Source organism: Scheffersomyces xylosifermentans (genome assembly GCF_036884685.1).
Source record: "Scheffersomyces xylosifermentans strain CBS 12540 chromosome Unknown RJT20scaffold_1, whole genome shotgun sequence".
Lineage (NCBI taxonomy): Eukaryota > Fungi > Ascomycota > Pichiomycetes > Serinales > Debaryomycetaceae > Scheffersomyces > Scheffersomyces xylosifermentans.
In genome coordinates, this window is record NW_027042939.1 from 1,911,711 (window position 1) to 1,931,834 (window position 20,124).

The window sequence follows — 20,124 nt, forward strand, 5'->3', positions numbered from 1 at the left end:
TCGAAGATAATCATCGCAAGAACAACTGGTCACGATTGCTGGGTTGAACCACTGTATTCAAACTTGTATTGGCTTTTCATTTCCTTCTCTGAAAGGTGCTATAAACATTTTGAATCAAAGATTTTAACTTTTGAAAGCTCTAAATTGCTTTCTGCGTAGTGTCATCATGGATAAAAAGACTATTGGTATTTTAGGCGGGGGTCAGTTAGGCCGTATGGTAGTAGAAGCTGCCAGTCGTCTCAACATCAACACCGTGATTTTAGATGCTCCTAATGCTCCGGCTAAGCAGATTAATGCTGTCAGCGAACATATCGACGGTTCTTTCACTCATTATGAGTCAATTGTGAAATTAGCTGAAAAATCAGATGTCTTAACCGTTGAAATAGAGCATGTGGATGCCGATGCCTTGAAGAGAGTCAAACAGAAGTTTCCTCACATTGAAATCTACCCTTTGCCTGAAACCATCAAATTAATTCAGGACAAGTACTTACAGAAGGAACATTTGATCCAGCATGACATTGAAGTAGCCGAGTCCATTCCTGTTCTAGACAACACAGAGCAAGCCTTGCTAGAAGTTGGAGAGAAGTTCGGATATCCATTCATGTTGAAGTCCAGAACATTGGCTTATGATGGTAGAGGTAACTTTGTTGTAAAGTCTAGTGACAAGGTAGGAGAGGCTCTTGAGTTTTTGAAAGACAGACCATTATATGCTGAAAAGTGGTGTCCTTTTGTCAAGGAATTGGCTGTAATGGTCGTTAGATCATTGGAGGGTGAAGTATTCGCTTACCCGACCGTAGAGACTATTCAACAAGATAACATTTGCCACTTGGTAATTGCACCTGCCAGAATCCCAGACACCTTGGCCAAGAAGGCTTCAATTTTAGCCAACAATGCCGTCAAGTCATTCCCAGGTTGTGGTATTTTTGGAGTAGAGATGTTCTTATTGCCAAATAATGAACTTTTAGTGAATGAAATTGCTCCAAGACCACATAACTCTGGTCACTATACAATCGATGCGTGTGTCACCTCTCAATTCGAGGCACATGTAAGAGCCGTTGCTGGCTTGCCAATGCCAAAAGGATTTACTGAATTCTCAACTACTTCAACCAACGCCATCATGTTGAATGTTTTAGGTGATAAGGATACCGCTGACAAGGAATTGGAAATCTGCCGTAGGGCTTTAGAAACTCCTCATGCCACAGTCTATCTTTACGGTAAGACCACAAGACCTGGAAGAAAAATGGGACACATAAACATAGTATCATCATCCATGGAAGACTGTGAGAATAGATTGGAATATATACTGGGTAGTACCGCGTCCCTCCCAGCATCGTTGACTCCAAAGGAGCAACCTTTAGTTAGCATCATAATGGGATCTGATTCAGATTTGCCAGTTATGTCTGTAGGAGCAAACATCTTGAAGACTTTCGGTGTTCCATTTGAGTTAACTATTGTCAGTGCACACAGAACTCCACATAGGATGGCCCAGTATGCCATTGAGGCTCCTAAGAGAGGCTTGAAGGTTATTATTGCAGGAGCTGGTGGTGCTGCACACTTACCAGGTATGGTTGCAGCCATGACACCATTACCAGTTATTGGTGTTCCAGTCAAGGGTTCAGTATTGGATGGTGTAGACTCTTTACATTCCATTGTTCAAATGCCAAGAGGAATCCCAGTAGCTACTGTGGCCATCAATAACAGTACAAATGCTGCTTTGTTAGCTATCAGAATCTTAGGTGTCTTCCAACCTAAGTGGTTAAATGAGATGAACCAATACATGGTTAACATGGAACATGAAGTCTTAGGTAAAGCCGAAGTTTTGGAGGACATTGGATACGAAAAGTACTTGACTGACAAGTTGAAGAAGTAAATTGGGAGTCCCGAAGGGTAGAGAGTAATACAGGATAATGTTGATCATTCGTTTACAAGCGGTATATTAGTAATAACATAAAAAATGACGTCGAAAAATAACTAATAAAAAGAACTAAAGTAATATGCTATCTTAATCTTTTGCATTGTAGTCTAGTGTACACTGTCTGGTTTAAGAGTCAGACTAAAGAAGTAAGGAACCTTTTGTAGTTCATGCTATCATCTGCGCGTAATATGAAGTAAGAATAATAAGTATGATTATGATATAATGGTAATGTACAAATGCAAGTAGTTGTGAAATGAATATGTTTACTCAGAACTTCATCGTCTTGTTTCCACCCTTCTTGTGCTTGATCTTTCTTTGCTTGTAAATTTGACCTCTAGAATCTCTCCATCCAGAAGTACTAACCTTCTTGGGCTCTTTGGTTTCGTTATCGACTTCCATAGTCTCTTTGCCCTCTACTTGGTCTTCTTCGCTAGCGGCCTTCTTAGCTTCTATCTGTTTCTTTGTTTCCTCTTCCAATCTGTCGGCAATTCTCTTGTTTCTACCATCCACAAACTTGGAGAACTCACCTTTACGCTTGATAGACTTAGCTCTCAACTTGGACTTTGATCTCAACGATTTACCCATTTTATATTCTGTATGTATTCTAATTCAAAAAGTGTCTATTTGCCGTAACAGAGACCGAGATCACACCAACTAGACTTATCCAACGATTATAATGTTAATAGTACAACATTGCCTATTGCTGTACTATTTTTTTGCAAACATCTCATCTCCTAATCGATAGCCCGCATCGGGCAACTGTTGTATCACGTGCCTTGCCATAGGGCTGTACCCTTATCTGCTTTTCTCACCTGACATAATGCAAGTGATTTCATCTCGTCTCTGTCCCCACGATCCTACACGCAGTACATTCATCTCAATTACGTAATTGTTCATGTCATCGATACATCTATACGCACTCCTTCAGTTCTCTCATACATCTATCCCTCCTAGAGTTCGCACGACCACCTTCACTACTATTCCCCTCCACTGACATCCAAAAGTCCCATACAATTCCTCATTTTATCACGTGACTGCGCCTAAAGAGGACGAAAGAAAAATTTTCCCTAAAAAAAATTTCATCACCCTTAACTACATTAAAAGTTTTCTCCTTCTCTTTTACTCTTGTTGATAGCATACATTTCATTAATCAAAAATGTAAGTGAGAGATTATATCATATGGTGTTCGTAATAAAGAGATAGGATTGAAAGAACGAGTGGAGAAAGACGACAAAAGGAGGTTCATTGTCGATAGAAACAAGGGGGCAAACTGTAGCAAATGTTCGACAAGATCCAGAGAGTAAATTGGGGAACAGTCATCCCAAAGAATAAATGGGAAACATACCAGTATACAATCAAGCCAATATCGAAATTCGCTATTGCCAGCAATTTCCTAGAACCCCAGAGGTTGTTTGAATCGAGCCTTGATTTGATCTGAGTCTAGTAGATGGAGAGTAATTCAATGGATGAGTAACTCATTGTAAGCCGCAGTCCACAGTAAAATTTTGACAATTAGTCACACTACGAGCAAGAAATCGACGAGGGATTAACCAGTTTGTCTGACACTCCAACTATCATTCCATCTTAATTGACGAAATTCCATCGTAAAATTTTGCAATATACTAACTTTGTTATAGGGCTAACCTCAGAACTCAAAAGAGACTTGCTGCCAGTGTTGTTGGTGTCGGTAAGAGAAAGATCTGGTTGGACCCTAACGAGACCACCGAACTTTCTAACGCCAACTCCCGTCAAGCTATTAGAAAATTATACAGAAATGGTACCATCGTCAAGAAGCCAGTCACTGTCCACTCCAGATCCAGAGCTAGAGCTTTGTTAGAGTCCAAGAGAGCTGGTAGACACATGGGTTACGGTAAGAGAAAGGGTACCAAGGACGCCCGTATGCCATCTCAAGTTTTGTGGATGAGAAGATTGAGAGTCTTGAGAAGATTATTAGCTAAATACAGAGACGCTGGTAAGATCGACAAGCACTTATACCACTCCTTATACAAGTCTGCTAAGGGTAACACCTTCAAGCACAAGAGATCTTTAGTTGAGCACATCATCCAAGCTAAGGCCGAGGCCTTGCGTGAGAAGGCTCTTAAGGACGAAGCTGAGGCTAGAAGAACTAGAAACAGAGCTGCCCGTGAAAGAAGACAACAAAGAGTCGCTGAAAAGAGAGAAGCTTTCTTAGCTGAGGCTAACTAAGTTATTAAGGATTAGAAATCATCAACGAAGCGAGGAAGAAGTAGGCTTTCGTAAGGAAATCATCATTATATTCTTAATATACATATAATATTCTAATACTTTCTTATGAGACTGACTTGATTCCTTCGTTCAAACTTGTCCATTAATACGATCTTTCTGTGCTATTAGTATTATTTTCCACCTCCCCTGTTTATTATATATGGTTATATTAAATGACATCTGTATAAGATAACTCATCTGTAGAGTTTGCTCACTGAAGTTCACTTGGCAAATGACAGTTACATGGAGATACGCAAATAGTACATCTTTATAGACTGAACCTCCGATAATTACTGTCCCGACGTAAATATATGATGTCTCGATATGTTTAACCTCTATTCCACAATTTTTCTACTTCAGTTTAGTTAAATATATTATTCAAGAATTAAACAATAATGACAATTTATACACTGGCTAGGAAAGTAAAAAGGTAACGTCACGAAAGGATCAAATGATTATAAAAAAAAACTATGCAATCAAAGGGTGTTCCAGTTCAGCCTATAAACGGTGGCCAGGAACAAATGTGAATAAGACTGTGAAGGCAGCAGTACACACCAAGATTAAGAACAACACCCACAAACTTCTCTTTAAGAGCAATCTGTAAATGAATCGTTCTCTAATTTTTATCAACGCCAGACGACTCGTTCTGGAAAATGCCTCTGAGTAACCGAACCAAGCAAGTACTGGATCAATCAAGTAAATGGAAGATAAAAGGAAATAAAATGCTAATAGGTATGGAGCTATAATTATTGGTCTCAACTTCCTTTTGTAGTTCAAGAACAAGAAGATATAACTGATCCAGAAAGCTCCGAATAAGAAAAAGAATCCCAATATGATTCTTACAAAGTTTGAGTGATTAACGTTTCTGATAGCGACAAAGTTCAAGAACTTTGGCAAATGCTCATTTTCTATCTTGTTGAAAACGTAGTTCTTTACATTGCTGAAGACGTCTGGGTCATCTCTTCCCTCTACCTCGATTGCTCTAATGATTTGAGAGTTCAATTGTGGTGGTAAGTTTAAGTTCTTCTCTGAGTCTTCTACGAAGTACTTCAACAAAAGATTATGAGATGATTCACGTAATTTATCTCTAGTAATGAAGGAGTAGTTTCCTGTCGATCCTGGAGAGTCTTTGATTAATTTCTCCAATAAAGATGGAGTCACAATGGACTTTCTACGAGGATCGTCCTGTGGGTTTATGAATGGGCTCTGACTTTGGCTTTTATCTTGTAGGGAGACATATTTTGAGGGGCTCACTGCACGGTCTGCTTCCCCAAATTCCAACTGGTTCTCAAATGAAGTGGATGATTGGTCATCGTCGTCATCTTGTAGTAAGTGTGAGTTGGAGGAAACTCTCTTCTCTGAAGCGAATGGTGGATTAGGGGACTGCCTGAGCACCTCAGTGGAGTACTTTCCACTGATATTGGGCGTAGACCTTTTAGAGCTGTTAGGTCCGGTGGCATACTCTAGGTCGTCTTGTTCCGCATTGTACTGTTGTATAAGATCTCTCAACTTTGGATCGACATTATCTAAATTGATATCTCCTCTCAAGAACTGAGACAATCTGTGTGAGTCGTTGTCTTCCAAGATGTTGTCACTCAAAATCAAGTCCAACAATATCGAAGAACTCAAGGACCTGTGTTTATTACGTTCCAGCGCTGGAACCGAGTCACGAATCTGACTGGCTCTGAAGTCCGTGTGGGTGGATTGTCTTACGATAGAGTCTCTTAACCCTTTGACGTAGTGTTTACATAAACTCAAATGGTTGATCATCTCGAACCAGAAATCGAGGTAGTCCAGCTTGTTTTCGACATCGCTCATGAACTGGTAGAATGTGGAAATGTTTACTGGCGACTTGGTCTTGTTGGCCAAGATCTCTCCTAATGTAGGGAGTCTGTCTAAGTGGACCGTCTGGTTCGTTCCATTGGGGTTGTTCAAGTTGGACAAGTAGTGAGAGTTCGGATAGTCCGACTGGTATTTCTCGTCAACCATACTGCGTATGTTGCTACTTTGTTGTCAACGGAAGGGCGCTATGTCAGCTGTGAGACGAATTCAGTGGTAGCGATGCTGGATCAAGGTGTATAAACGAGTGAACAGAGCTTGATACAGCAGAAGAAAAGTGCTACAAGCTTTGGTAGATAATAACAAGCCTATTAATAATATTAATATCAATAATAACACTGTCAATAATAGTAATAACAACAACCGAAATTTTCACTCCTCAAATTCACTGATTTTTTTTCTCCTTTACTCCATTAACTTTTTGTTTACTGTTGTCAATATAAAAACTACACTTACAACCAGTCACTATGATCCTGTTGATACGTAGCTCGTGTACAGAAAATCTGCTAAGAAAATCCTTACCTCCTAAACGAAAATAAGAAATAAGGCTGAGACGTTGTGTATAAGAGCACAGTGAACACCCGATTGAGATGTATACTAAACAGAGAACCTGCACTTGTCGGAGACAGTCGTAAATCTGGTGAGAGGTTGGCCCAAACGGGCCAGGGCAAGCGTTAGAGGAGTATGGGTGCTGTTTTGAGGATGAATGTGTGTTAGCAGCATCTGTTTATGTTTGTTTAGTGAGTTAGGCTACTGGGTCCTGCGTTATTATTGTTATTATGGGCAAGCCCAATGACGCTAGTTAAAGCTGGTGGAAGTTATGACGGGCCTGGTGGTTGAACCAATGTGGAAGTATTGGGGTACGAGCCACATTCTGTGTCTGTTGGCGACTTATATTAGATGGCAGCGAAACCATATCAAATGGGATGTGTTTCATGCTCAAACAGTTGTTTTAAAAGAGATATCGTAAGTAGAATTTTTTAATCGTATTTAAATAACTGTGATGCCTGGCTCTGGTGAGGGCCTCGCTCCCTTTGTAGGTACATTTTAATACCCAAAACGAGAGCTCCCAGACAACCCAAAATGAGGACAGGCTTCTTCTACTCAAATTTAACACATGTAAGGCTGACTTGTGTAGCAAAGACCGAATCTTGACAAAGGCAAGTGCACACCATAAAGGTTTCTGAAAGTTTAACAGTAAGCACCCGCTTTAAGAGTGTTAAGAGTGCAAATAATTTGTTTCGCAGCAACCTGATGCCTCTCTTTTTCAAATTGTAGAATTCTGTTTTTCTATGTAGAGACGCTGATAAAAAGACAAAGAAATACACCTAGTTGTAGTCGCTAACATTTACTGTGCTTAACTTGGGAGCTCAAAAAGAGAGACATGAGATAGTCAATATAAATGCCAAATAGGATGGTCCACTCTTTTCCATATGTCGGAAAGATATACAAATAAGATACCTCAGCAGTTGTGCACTTCATCTATCAGTAGCTCGGTTGGCATGCCAGTCTTTCAAAGTGAATACTCAACTAGTAACTTAAGTTGCATACCTGCTAAAGTCAAATGGTCACTTCAGAGTTTCCATCCGTGCCGAAACGAAAAGTTGCTAAATCCAACTAGTGGAACGGCTCCATGTATGCTGCGCTAGATTAACTTCTCTTGCAGGTACAGGCTAAGTATACAATGAGATTCAGATGATTATCAAAACTTGCCTCTAGTTCTCTCCTTCATCACACGTTTTGCACCTTGGGACTCTGAAGTGAATATACCAAGTAACGAGGTAGGTTTGTTATAACCCTGACTTAAGAGACTGCGATCGGTCAACAATCACAATGGTCTTTTTGGTGTTCTAGTATTAAAAGAGTGGATAAAAAAAATTGGGACAAGGCATTTAACAAACTCAAATGGATCCTGCCTAACCTTTACGGCCAGTCTTGGTCCATTTTCTTGCGAGGCATCTGCTGCTTTGTTTATCCATAAGGCAAACGTTCCATCCTTTAGCTAGAACTTTCTATAAGTTCCAAGCCTCTAAAAGTGGACCCACATGGTTTCTAAGGCACTACATGAAACCCATAGTGATGATACCTGGATGCAATGCTTCGCTTTCATATTTTTAGCAGTAAAAATGTCTTTCCAGGACGCGGAAATGATGCCGCATCTTGGCATGTTTTTTGCATACTCTGTACGTATTTGAGCATTGTGCAATTACCTCGCTTACATATCCCATATTCATTTTTCTTCACTTCAGTTGATGGAATTTTACCTAGGTTAAAAATACAGAATATGGTCATATAGTCGAAGCATGTAGGGCAGATATTACCTTTGAGTCCTTCTAGTAGTGCAACTTCCAGATGGAATTGAATATGAAATTGCACTAGTGACCAAAAAGAAAAATCAAGCATTTCAAGTGTCCTCAGCGGACTGCGGCAACAAAAAATGTAGGAAAATGTGCCATCAACGGCGCTTTACAGCCCAAAAGAGTAAGTATATGGTATATAAAAAATATTAAACCCTTCTCCATTCGACTGTAACATCGGCTTTCTTTATAGAGTTAGGGCGTGGTGGTTGGTCTGGCCGATGACTATAATTTGCCGCAAACGCATTTCACCTTAAGGATATATAAGGAGCATGTCCGCTTCCAAATTATTAGCTTTCTGTTCACTTGAATTACATAGTAATAAATATTAAAAGTTATACACATATAAAAAGAATTAATAATAATTTACTGTTTGTCATTTACCAGTAAAGTAATACACACCGCAATGTCATCAACATTCCTCAGGAGGAACATCTTAGGTAAGAAATAAAAGTATACCAATCAAAGGTCTACAACCAATGTCTAAGCAAATATCAACAAACAGACGCAATACCAGCATCTTGAAAAGAAGTAAATAAGACAAAGGACAAGTCAGTTAAAACTATAACCGACTATCATGAACTGAAAATAATGCAAGGACAGTGATGCACTGTGAAAACACAAACAAGGAACAAGAAAGGCAAGCAAGATGCGATTGATATCATTCTATTCAACTGTACTAGTGAATGAGGCAGACGTATTATATTCAGACCAGCTGTTCAACGGTGCATGAAGCAATACCTTAGTCGAGAATCTCTTGTTTGATGTAGTGGGTAGCATGTTGCTCAAATTCCTGTTTAAGTAAATCAGCCTCTACAAACTCGGTCTTAACCTTAATTTCTTGTTCCTCTTCAACAACTTTCTCTTGCTGTCCCCTTTCTAATTCTGCCTTGTGTTTGACTGTACCTTTACAGTCACCAGATTCAATGTGTTCTGCCAACCAAACAAAATTATTCTCAAAGTATTGGAAGCAACCTGCACATCTGCCGCTGATACTGTTTCTTTCATTAGATTTAGTACCAGGAGGGTAGATGAAATGAAGGGCTTTTAAATGTGTTTTGTAAGTATCTCTACGGGAAAATCCTCCAGTGGGATGACATTTTGTACCAGAGTTACCGTCTGCTGGTTCTTGGAAGAATGGGCACATGAATGCCTTTGCGGAGTTGTGCTTCTTTAAATGACGAGTCAAGTAACCCTTCACCTTAAATGCTGCATCGCAGTGAGGACACTCATGAGGCAATCCGCCTTCAGAGTCTCCTCTTGGGCGGATTGACTTTTTACGTTCACCAATAGTGGAAGTTAAAGAGGCGACACTGGTGTTACGAGACATGAGTGCTGCATTTGAGAGTTCCTCTGAAGCTCTTGACATAGCAGCCAAAGTTGCTGTCAACTTGGACTTCTTAGGTGCCTTTGGCATTGATTTCTCTTTCTTTGCTGTCTTCTTGTACTTCTTCATGTTTGGGGACTTTGGTACTTGCTTGCTCTGAGGTGGGAGAGATGGAAGAGAAGAGGGAACTTCGTTTAAAATTTTCTCTTGCTCAATTTCAAAAGAGGTCACCACAGAAGCGTTAGTTGAATTAGAACTGATAGAGTCAAACTTTCTCTTCTTAGACATGTTTTCATCGGTTTGAATACCGAATATCTCATCGTCATCGAACAATCCACCAACGTTGGAAAAGGAACTACTGGTGCTACTCATTCTTTGGTCTTCATTCTCGTTCGAGTTGAATTTCTTGAATAATTCGTCATCTAATGGACTAATGAAACTTTCGCTGGAAGAAACGGACGACGAGAAGTAATCATCTTGTAATTGAGCATTGTTGTCATTGTGCATGAAATCATTGAAGTAGGGAGAGTCATTGTTCAAACCAAAAACATTCATGTTGAAGTCGTTGAAGTCATCCTTGTGCTGTGGGGGAAGATTCTTTTGAAGACGCTTTGACAAAGACAAAGATGGGACAGGAATTAAAGTAAGGTTGGCTTTGTTAACATCAATGAAATCCTGATTCTTGTTCACGATTTGATGATGGTGAAAGGATTGTGGAACAGGCATGGAATGACTGGAGTGCTTACCATCGAAGTCAGCGTTGGAAAACAAGTCATCATCGTCTTCGAATGAGTGTTGTGGAATTCTAACTTGTTTAGAGCTGTTGTGAGAAGCATGGTGATGGTGACTGTGTGCTTCATAGAAGTCATCAAACTCTGGAAGGTCATTGTTAAGGTGGTTGTGATAGTTTACCCCTGAACAGTCTGGGCCACTTGGACCATGAAGTCCTACTGAGCCAGCACTGTATACACCATTATTTGAGAATGATGATGTTGCGGAAACACCGCCTGAACTGTTGTGGAAGTCGACCATACCTCCTGCATTGTTGGATACGACAAAATTGTTGAAAAACTCAATCTGGTCATTCGCACCTCCGAGACTCAAATCTAAATCATCGGCTGCGCAGTTGACAGGTAATTTTGACTGGTTCTTGTTATTTGATAAGTTGATCACAGCCGATTTTAACAAGGGCGGAAATAATTCATTTGAAGAAATTTTTGAACTTTTATAAATCAAGTCATTTAAGAATTTGAATACATTAATTTTTAATCCCAATAAGTTTTTGGTGGCTAATGCTCCAAACTTGGTGCTTACAGTGGTGCTGGAAGAGTTACCAGAACTCAACCTGGCGTTGCCACCAGTGGCACTGACTGATTTATTGGTATTGTCGTGAATTAAGCCAAGGGAAAAGAACAACATCTTTCCATTTATTTCAAATAATAATACGAGTCGAGATGTAAGATAAGACTAGTACTAGACTGGTAAATCACTTAATAGATCATAAACGGATGGGGTGAAGAGACTTATTGGAACATAAATTGGTGGAAAGGTTAAACCTCGTTTTCGTGAAGATTATTTACGTCTGGAAAAAGGTGAAAGTGATGATAAATCTCAAATTTTCGCTGGGTCGGTGGGAGAAGTCGATTTTTTCGAGTGTGCAGACCGGATAGCGGAGTAGTGAGGAGAAGTGACTGTACTATGTGATGTGATAGGTCTAAACGATTAGATGTATTTGCTGAATTCTCCTGGAGTACAGCTGCCTAATAAGAATGATCAGAAAGTGTAGTGGGAATTATTGATCTATATAGTACCTGTTTGGTGATACAGTACTATCGGAAATAACGCAATTAAAGAATTTTTTTCGAGACTACTTAGATTACCCGTTAATTAGTCAGACTTAGTCTTTGCTATGATATACAGTTTGTAGTTTACAAATCTAATAGTATCAAGTTGAGTTCAAAAAAGGCGTTCAGTTAAAAGAGCAAAGCAATACAAAATGCAAAAATCAACGAATTAACGATATATATATATATTTATGTACTCTTGTGATTGGGGCCAATGAAATCAAAATTTCATATCTTAGTAGAAAAACCAGACAATGCATTGGTCTAAAAAAATGACATGTAAGCTGTCGTCTGTTGCAGTTACACATTACATATGTGATTGCCATACATTACATGCCACAAATAGAGTTTTGATTTTAGTCAATTAGGGACGAATTATTGGGGGAAACCGGTTTTATCAGAGGATTATCCTAAAAAAATTCAAAATTTGGTGCCGTACGAACTTTCAGAGAATAGAATCTGAAAAATGTATGGATGTGGAACAACCCGATGCATAATATGCAGTATCATAAGGCACCTTTCACCTTGAAGTCTCCAGATGGCCGTAATTTTACAGATTAGCCACCATTCTGAGAAACCGTCTCCCGCTCCGTAAACACCATCGTAAACCTCTGTGACAATACACCACCACACAATCGGAACACCACCGCATGCTACTAATTAACGTTGGATCCACAGTTTTTATGCATTCATCTTTGAACTTCTGGTGGAAGCTCGTTCAAGAGATATCATCCCACGAGTTGCATTGTGTGACTGTACTGACCTTAATGTCTTCCAAAAATTACCCGAGGTACGTTGAAGTGTTCAAAGATGGCCCTTTCACAACTCCTCTTTTATCTAATCTGTAAAAAAGTTGGAGGGCTATTTTTGTCGATAGGGTGATGCTCGATCTCCCTCCTTCCTTTATCAGTAAATGGAAACGCAAGAATAAAAATTCACCTTTCAAATTTACCCACAGGAATATATTAAATGTCCATAGGTTACATAACAAAAAAACAGGTTATTTTCTGTAGAAATAAGGTTTGCCGTTATTGTTTACAGATATTTTTAGACATTGACATAGGAAAACCATCAAATGTGTAGGTATCTTCCAGTAAGATCCGTCCTTGTTGGATGGGGAAGGTCGGTCGCTTTGCGATCTACAGAATGGTGTATACTACGCACTTCCATACATTTAAGTTCTACATGATGCGTTCATTCAGTGCACATTGTTAATTTATGTAAATCCGATGCGTTCTGGGTGGAGCTACGCTGATTTAAATTTGTGGTTCAACGATATCCAAGGGGCTTGGGTTCTAAATATATCGTCGTCAGCTGCAAATCATATTGCGCTGCATTATATGAGAGGGGTTGTTAGCCCCCCTGAGAGTCAGAAGTGGTTCGTGACGTTGATGGATCCTATTCTGGTGCATGCTATCTCCTGTGGTACTTGGGGGCACCAACGGCGGTAAAAGTTGTGCGTTTCATTGGCTATTCGCCGATATCAATTGCTATCTCATTTTATCCGCAATATGCCGTTCATTTCTGCCCAATGTCCACCCTCCTCCTTAGGTTGACAACGTTATTTTTTAGTTTCTTTTTATACTTCCACGGGAATTCCGAAATTATTCCGAGAGGGTATATGCAGTCGGAAATGATGCAATATTATTTGGAGACAGCATAATCGGCTAGTAGGCGGCATATCAACTCTTCGGCCAAAATATCCGGCCAAGAGAATGCACTATGGTGCCTTTTGGTACCCCAAGAACAGAGCCACATTGGGAAAGTTGACGTAACCATATCTGAATCAGATATACCTCTCTGTAATGTTACCACGCATAGAATGGAATTATAGGAACACTTCCCGCATTGATTCTCAAGGGTCAGGGGTGTCTCAGGTGCACCTTAGTCATCTCCATTTGCATTCATGTCATTGGTGAAATCTTCTATTTTGTAGTGTGAACCACAAATGTCCAGATATGAGTAATAAAGTTCAGCTCGTTTTGATCCGTCTCTTTAAGTATTCTTCTTTCAATGCCCACGACGATATAATTTAAGTGAAGGAGGTCAAATATAGCTTCAAATTTTATAGGTGTTGAGAATTAACTCCATGAAAGGCGGTTCCGAGTCGCAATTAAAAAGGCTCACGTTCTGCTCTTTGATTCAAGATAAGAAAATTGACTTCTCTTATCTCTACAAGAACTCCTGGCAATCATGATGACCTCCTGTTTTATTTTTTTGGATTTACATTTCGAGGTTATTTCAACTTGATCTGACGAGACCATTTTGAGTTGAAGTGTTACATCGAATTTAGTGAAAAGATATATATGATGTGTGAACAGTCCAAGTTGGTTGGACGAACAGTTGGAGTTCACGTATTTCATTGATTTATGACCAAATAATATCTAAATTACCCCCAGTTCACCAACTCTCTTTAAATCCAAAAATCAATTTTTACAATATTATACGCAATATTCATGACTTAGAACCTCTTGGACATCCATATCTTCTATAGCTACATTCTAACTTCTTCACTGAGCTGACGACTAAATCCAAGGCCTTTTTTTTATAGTCATGGGTGCAAAAAATCATGGCGCGTAAACTTCAGCCTGACACAGCGTAATATACCTCCCGAGAACTCGCCACTTCACAGAAATTTTCCAACAAAAAAAAAAGAAGCCAGCCTTTCACTTTCAAGTTTTGATAATGTTCTTCTTCATCAATACACTATTGAACATTACTGCTATTAACACAGCTTATAACAAATCCACACATAAAGAAACAACATGTCTGCTTTAGATAAATCCTTGGATGATATCATTTCTTCTACCAAGAAGCCAGGTAGAAAGACCAAGGGAACCAAGCCAAACAAGGTTGGAAAGAAGGTTGGATCTGCCAACAAGAAACCGATTGTTTCATTCAAGAAATCGACCAACGCCGCTACTGCTGCTAAGGCCGCCATTGACGTGTCTTATGCCACTAAGGTCGTCGTTTCTGGTTTGCCAAAGGACTTGAAACAGGACAACATTAAGGTATGTTGAGGGAAATGAATTTGTGCAGCGACTTCTGCCATTCGAATTCAAGATGAGAGAACAAAAGAAGTATTGGAAAGCGAAGTGAAGACAAGTATTACCTAAATTGTCTTCTCTTAACACGTATGGACTCCTGACACAAACCACTATTTTAATTCACATTTGTGCAGAGTTTATTCTGACTGGTTCAGAATTTATTCTTAATTTCTTTGGGTTATGAGTACTTTAGTATATCATTTATTTATTGATCTTGCTATCAAATTATGATTAGGTCGAATCATTTATTGAATTCAGTCCTATATTGGATGAAGAGTAATGGATCGAACAAGAGAGATTACAAAACAAACTTGTGTTTTGCTGGGTAATTTTTATGCAGCATAGAAGTCTGTTCTTAAATCTCGTAAAGTTAAACGTTCTTTTTTCGAATGTCACTTTGAATTGTTCAATCTACCACTACCTTGGGAGAAAAGAAATGGTGCCACATCTCGTATGATCCGGAAACGATTGAATTATCGTCACATCATTTCACTATATTTCTTCCTAGGATCAAGGTGTCATTATTCTGGAACTGCAGTAAAGTTGTATTCAGGAACAAGTGGATTTGTTCTAAAGTGTGTTAATAGCAACAGTTTTCGTGATCATCATGATTACAACCCTAGAATACAACTTGAAGATATTGGGATTTTTTGACTTATGGATCTATTAGGTTAGCATTCACAATTTAAATCTCAATTTCATCCGCAGATGGCCTATAATCATCATAAAAAGGAACCCTTTGGCTAGTACTTCCAAGGAAAGCCGATCATAATTTGATGCAAGTAGTAAATATTGGATATTCCATAATTGTGGGCTGCGAAATATGGCTTTTGTTCTTTTATACTTCTATTTGCACTAATTGCTATAGCAATTATTTAACGACTTCATGAACATGAAAACTAACATTTCTATTACAGGATTTCTTTCAATCACAAGTTGGTGGAGTTCACACCGTTGCCTTGACTTATAATGAAAAGGGTCAATTCAGAGGTATTGCTACTGTCATCTTCAAGTCTAACAAGTCTGCCGTCTTGGCCACCGAAAAGTACAATGGTGCCCCAATTGACGGCGGTTCCAGCAAATTAAAGTTGGAATTAATCATTGACCCATCTAAGAAGCCTTTGGTTTCCAGAATTGCTGCCAACAAAATCGAGAAGCCAGGTGCTAAGGCCACAAAGGCCAAGGTTGCCGCTGTGGTCGCTAAGACTAAGAAGGCTCAGCCAAAGGCTAAGCAACCAAAGAAGAAGGTTGCCGCCAAGAAGGGTAAGAAGACTGTAGAGGAGTTGGATCAGGAGATGGCTGATTACATGGACCAATCAGCTAACTAAATGGGTCGACACGGATGAACATGTCAGAGACGAGTTGACTTTGTCTTTCACCGTAATTTTCTTTCAAACTGATTAGTATTATGTATGAATTAAAAAAATGTATTAGTATAATCTATAAACAAAGCGAAAATGTGGTGTAGTGGAGAGTTTATAGAGAAAAAAATAACTTGAAATCCTCAACGGATGTGTCCACAAAGAATGTTTAGAGAAGCTTAGAATGGAGACTCAAAACAGTCTACGAGACAAGTACCTTCTCACCAAGTTAGAATATCAAAGAGATAAACCTTTTGCCTGATTTTCACCACTACTGAAAATCAGGTCTCAGGTCTCAACTAGCTTATCAACCATATCCGACAGCCTACCTTGTGATTGCAAATTGAAAACTAACTATCCATTCTAAAACGCTCCCTGCGGCTGAAACCAGCGGAAGAAAAATTTAGGGTCTTTTTTTTTGCATGCTCTACATTGTTACTAGTCGCTTGTGACGCTCGTAGTAAAAAGAATTTACGTAGAAATGAGTTACCTTTCAGTGCATAATAACAACAACTCTAATAAACCACCATGACGCAGGCTCAAATCTAGGGTTCTTCCCCTGCTTTACAACCTCTATCACCTGCCCATGTATCCACTTTGCTGTAAACTATCCAGTTTCAACTCTCCTACGCCTGTCGAACGTTATCACCCAATCCAGTAACGCCTGTCCACGCGCGTTACCAAAAACGATAATATTAGGCTGTCTGGTTGCATGTATAGCACCGCGAGTGGTAACACTGAGGCAGAGGATTTACAACCAAACGTGAAATTAGTAAATACAGTTCTTACAGGTTTAGCCAAATTAGACAGGGTGTTACTTATGTAAGTTTTCCGCTTCAGCGTCTATAGTTATTTTTGTTTGTTGTTGATTTTGAGTTCGTCTATTCCTGTTGAGGGCTTGCTGTCACCAGTTCTTCTCCTGCTTTGTTGTTTCTATTTTCCTTCCTGGTTGTACTTAGTCTGTCCACTACAGCACTGATTCTGTTTTTCTTCGCTAGCGACATTTGACGTGCAAATTACGAAAGCGAAACTGTTCTTTGTTGACTGATCTACTCAACCATAACAACAAGCACAACAGCTGCGTTCTTTCCTTATATTCCCAGCTCTTGGCTATAGCAGTGCCACCACCAGCAGCACATCAAGTTCCTGTGACCGATATACTTCTGCCGCTTCATCAACATGCCTAACATCGATTACATAGTCACCGCGGAGTTTCATATTGATAAGGGTCCTTCGTTGATCCACCAATTCCCCAGTCAGCTCCCTGGGTTAAACAACTTGTATTTCCTCCCAGAGCTCATGTTGCCGGATCAGATCCACAAGAGAGAAGAAGACTTTACCCTTTTCCTTCTCTACAGAAATACATACACTGGTGAATTCCAATACTTATATAACAAGGCTACATGTGAATCTGACCCTTACTTTTTGTATACTATTGTCAGCAATGTCAAGAATGCCACCTTTAAGAGAGGATCTATCATCAAGTCGCTTTCCATAATCACAAAGTTGAACTACTTCAAGAACTTGAAGCCTTTATTGTTGATCTGTTTGGACAAGTACTTCGCCAAGAATGACCTCATTGTCGTTAAGGAATTGTACGATTCAATCAACTCCAACAATTTCAGAATATCTAACAGTGATAAGAGCATGTCTATAATAAAGAAGTTGCTTATAACTTCGATTTTGGATTTGCCTATTCAAGACAAAATCTACTACGATGATGTCTTCAGAAACAAGATATTAAGTATCTCCAAGGAGAACTTGGTCAACGAGGAATTGTTTATCAGAAAGGATCTCAGTTTCAACTCCGTTGTTAGATTTAATGGAATGAACATACCCATTAAAATACCTTTGCTTGACTTACCAGATACTATTGGAGACTACTTGAATCCTACAGATTTGAATTTCAAACCAAATTTAATCAACCTTCTTGATGCCAAACTAGTCACAACCCATGTCAACAGCGAATTGACAATCTATGGATTACAGACACCACCTATTATTATATTGATCAATGCATTGTTAACAGGCAAGAAGATCATCTTCTTAAGTTACGATAATTCATCAGGATACATCATTGATCACGTCTTGCTAACCCTCAAGCTCATAACAGGAGGAGGTATTCTTAGCGGATTCTTAACAAATTACAATGTTTTCCCTATCATGGACGTGTCCAAGATTGATCTTTTGGAAGAATGTGATTCATACATTGCTGGTACAATTAATCCATTCTTTAAGAACAACGACAAATTGTGGGACTTGTTGTATGATTTGGATGCAAATGAATTCCATATTTCATCTCACCAGCATTCCCCGCTCTTTGATATGGACTTTAAGAATTCTATCATCAGTGAAGATGCCAAATTTTTATCAAACTTGCAGTTGTCGTTGTTCAGTTATAATGATGATTTAACAACCATTCAACTAATTTTCAGAAGACACATCAATGAAATAATCAGAATCTTGCTTTCTCTGAAAAATTTTAATAACGCGTTGTCTCCTAGAAGCAAAGATCTAACACTTCTTTTGGATGGTATTGGCTATTACTGGAGTAGTGACACCAATAAGCTCTTGGAGGTCTCCTGTTATCAGCTAATTTCCAAGAAGTTCCAGGACTTATTATACAATGAAAAACTTGTCTACAATTTGTTGTTGCCTAATTTATCAAACGAACTTAACTTGATGATCGACTTGCACTATCATTTACAGAGTTTGAATAGTCTCTCATCAAATTCTAAGATCAACGAACGAGAGATCTGGTACAACATATTGAAGTTCTTGATTAGTGGAAAGTCGCTTGAGATATTCTTGCTCGTAACCTACTTAATTCCACCTAACTCCTCGACCAGTTTGCAGTCGTCTGCTGTGCATGGAGGTAGTTTAACAATCTTCGACAAGAATAAAGGAATTGAATTGTTGTTAATAAACATGTTCAACCTGGATGACCAGGTCAAATCTAACGTCATCATGATATTACAAGAGCTCCAGGAGAACTATCTCTGCGGATGGTGCCTCAACAAGTTCCTCAAATCCAACTTAATTTATGAAATTGCATTTACTGATTTAGTCGCTGATGCAAAACAATAGGATTCCGGTCATAAACGTTAATATTAATACTGATAATATATATTATATACATGTATATTTGAGCCTTTAGTAAGACAATAATAGAGTAACTAGGACATTTCGATTTAGTGTGAATATATGTACAAGGAATGTTTCGAATCAGTCTTTGTCCTTGGAAGGCTTATAGTATACAGAATTATCATTGTTATTGTTGGTACTAGTCCAATTTCTGTCAAAGACAGCGAACATAGATAACCGGTCACCTGGTCGTCTACTTGAATATGAGTTTCCTGCTCCACGGTACTTGGAATCTCTGGCGTTAGCGTCATAGTTTAAGGTTGGGTTGTTGATTGGAAAGCCAGGCCTTCTTGCAGTTACACCAAATTCCTCTGTGTCGGAGTCGATTCTGGCATCGGTCTCACGCTTATGTCTTTCATCCTTGTAAGAAGCAATGTGCTTCTTGCCAACTACGAACAATGAGACGGCCACCACACCGAATATTCCCAATTTCGTTAACAAACCATTACGAGTTTCGACAGACATTATCTGGAATAAAATACAATCTGCTTCTTTCTTTAATGAAGAGCAGCCTTACAGTACAGTGTTAAATAATCTATGGTGGTGTTCTTAACTACTACTAAAGATCTCGCTAGAATTTGAGATTTTTCAGAGTCGTGCAAAGCCCGATACTGTGTTGTCATACCACTATATCAATCCCCGAAGATTCTAACCATGATGCCGCTAGTTTATGTTCAAAATGGTAGAAAGGGCTAGGTTGTGCCAAAGTGTCACTGTGTTCCTGAGCAACCGATAAAGAGAAACGTAGGCTTCTTGCATATGCCTGAAATCCCTTCTATGTTTCGTGGAGGTATATCCAACCCTGTGAAAAATTACTTAGTGAACGCTCTCACAATGAGAGACTCAGCAATGCAATATTGTTCCAGGCGGGCACACAGGTCGATTTCCTTGTCGGGCAATATTTTGTATGTTCTATGCTTCATGCTCCATGCCCCATGCTCCATGCCCCATGCTCCATGCCCCATGTTCTATGATATGCTTTCACAAACTGTATAATAGCGTTCAGTATTGTACATATAACCTACCTCGCTCGTATCATTTCTTTC

The 20,124-nt window shown here is 39.2% G+C and overlaps 8 protein-coding genes across 8 annotated transcripts; 4 read left to right on the forward strand and 4 right to left on the reverse strand. All coding sequences in view use genetic code 12, as the record gives it.

Moving 5' to 3' along the window:
- Nucleotides 1-166: 166 nt before the first annotated feature.
- Nucleotides 167-1,870, forward strand: ADE2 (phosphoribosylaminoimidazole carboxylase; the record flags this gene model as incomplete). Its single annotated transcript, XM_064920319.1, has 1 exon — nucleotides 167-1,870. The coding sequence occupies one exon, from the start codon at nucleotides 167-169 to the stop codon at nucleotides 1,868-1,870; it is 1,704 nt and encodes a 567-aa protein (XP_064777278.1).
- A 124-nt stretch (nucleotides 1,871-1,994) lies between these two features.
- Nucleotides 1,995-2,584, reverse strand: RJT20DRAFT_124424 (uncharacterized protein). Its single transcript, XM_064916241.1, has one exon. It carries the CDS (start codon nucleotides 2,498-2,500, stop codon nucleotides 2,183-2,185), a length of 318 nt encoding a protein of 105 aa, XP_064777279.1. The 5' UTR covers nucleotides 2,501-2,584; the 3' UTR covers nucleotides 1,995-2,182.
- A 386-nt stretch (nucleotides 2,585-2,970) lies between these two features.
- Nucleotides 2,971-4,504, forward strand: RPL19A (60S ribosomal protein eL19). Its single transcript, XM_064916242.1, has 2 exons — nucleotides 2,971-3,073; nucleotides 3,553-4,504. Coding segments are annotated over exons 1-2 (570 nt in total). The 5' UTR covers nucleotides 2,971-3,071; the 3' UTR covers nucleotides 4,121-4,504.
- RAX1 (Rax1p) lies at nucleotides 4,505-6,429 on the reverse strand. The gene has a single exon (XM_064916243.1). It carries the CDS (start codon nucleotides 6,146-6,148, stop codon nucleotides 4,658-4,660), a length of 1,491 nt encoding a protein of 496 aa, XP_064777281.1. The 5' UTR covers nucleotides 6,149-6,429; the 3' UTR covers nucleotides 4,505-4,657.
- Nucleotides 6,430-8,749: 2,320 nt separating this feature from the next.
- On the reverse strand, nucleotides 8,750-11,394 carry STP1 (Stp1p). Its single transcript, XM_064918657.1, has one exon. The coding sequence runs from the start codon at nucleotides 11,099-11,101 to the stop codon at nucleotides 9,098-9,100; it is 2,004 nt and encodes a 667-aa protein (XP_064777282.1). The 5' UTR covers nucleotides 11,102-11,394; the 3' UTR covers nucleotides 8,750-9,097.
- A 2,897-nt stretch (nucleotides 11,395-14,291) lies between these two features.
- Nucleotides 14,292-15,901, forward strand: RJT20DRAFT_4811 (RNA-binding protein; the record flags this gene model as incomplete). The annotated part of the gene is made up of 2 exons (XM_064920321.1): nucleotides 14,292-14,537; nucleotides 15,491-15,901. The coding sequence occupies 2 exons, from the start codon at nucleotides 14,292-14,294 to the stop codon at nucleotides 15,899-15,901; spliced, it is 657 nt and encodes a 218-aa protein (XP_064777283.1).
- A 1,212-nt stretch (nucleotides 15,902-17,113) lies between these two features.
- On the forward strand, nucleotides 17,114-19,021 carry MEA1 (Mea1p; the record flags this gene model as incomplete). Its single annotated transcript, XM_064918680.1, has 1 exon — nucleotides 17,114-19,021. The coding sequence occupies one exon, from the start codon at nucleotides 17,114-17,116 to the stop codon at nucleotides 19,019-19,021; it is 1,908 nt and encodes a 635-aa protein (XP_064777284.1).
- Nucleotides 19,022-19,090: 69 nt separating this feature from the next.
- On the reverse strand, nucleotides 19,091-19,690 carry RJT20DRAFT_14318 (uncharacterized protein). The gene has a single exon (XM_064918659.1). The coding sequence runs from the start codon at nucleotides 19,541-19,543 to the stop codon at nucleotides 19,160-19,162; it is 384 nt and encodes a 127-aa protein (XP_064777285.1). The 5' UTR covers nucleotides 19,544-19,690; the 3' UTR covers nucleotides 19,091-19,159.
- Nucleotides 19,691-20,124: the final 434 nt, after the last annotated feature.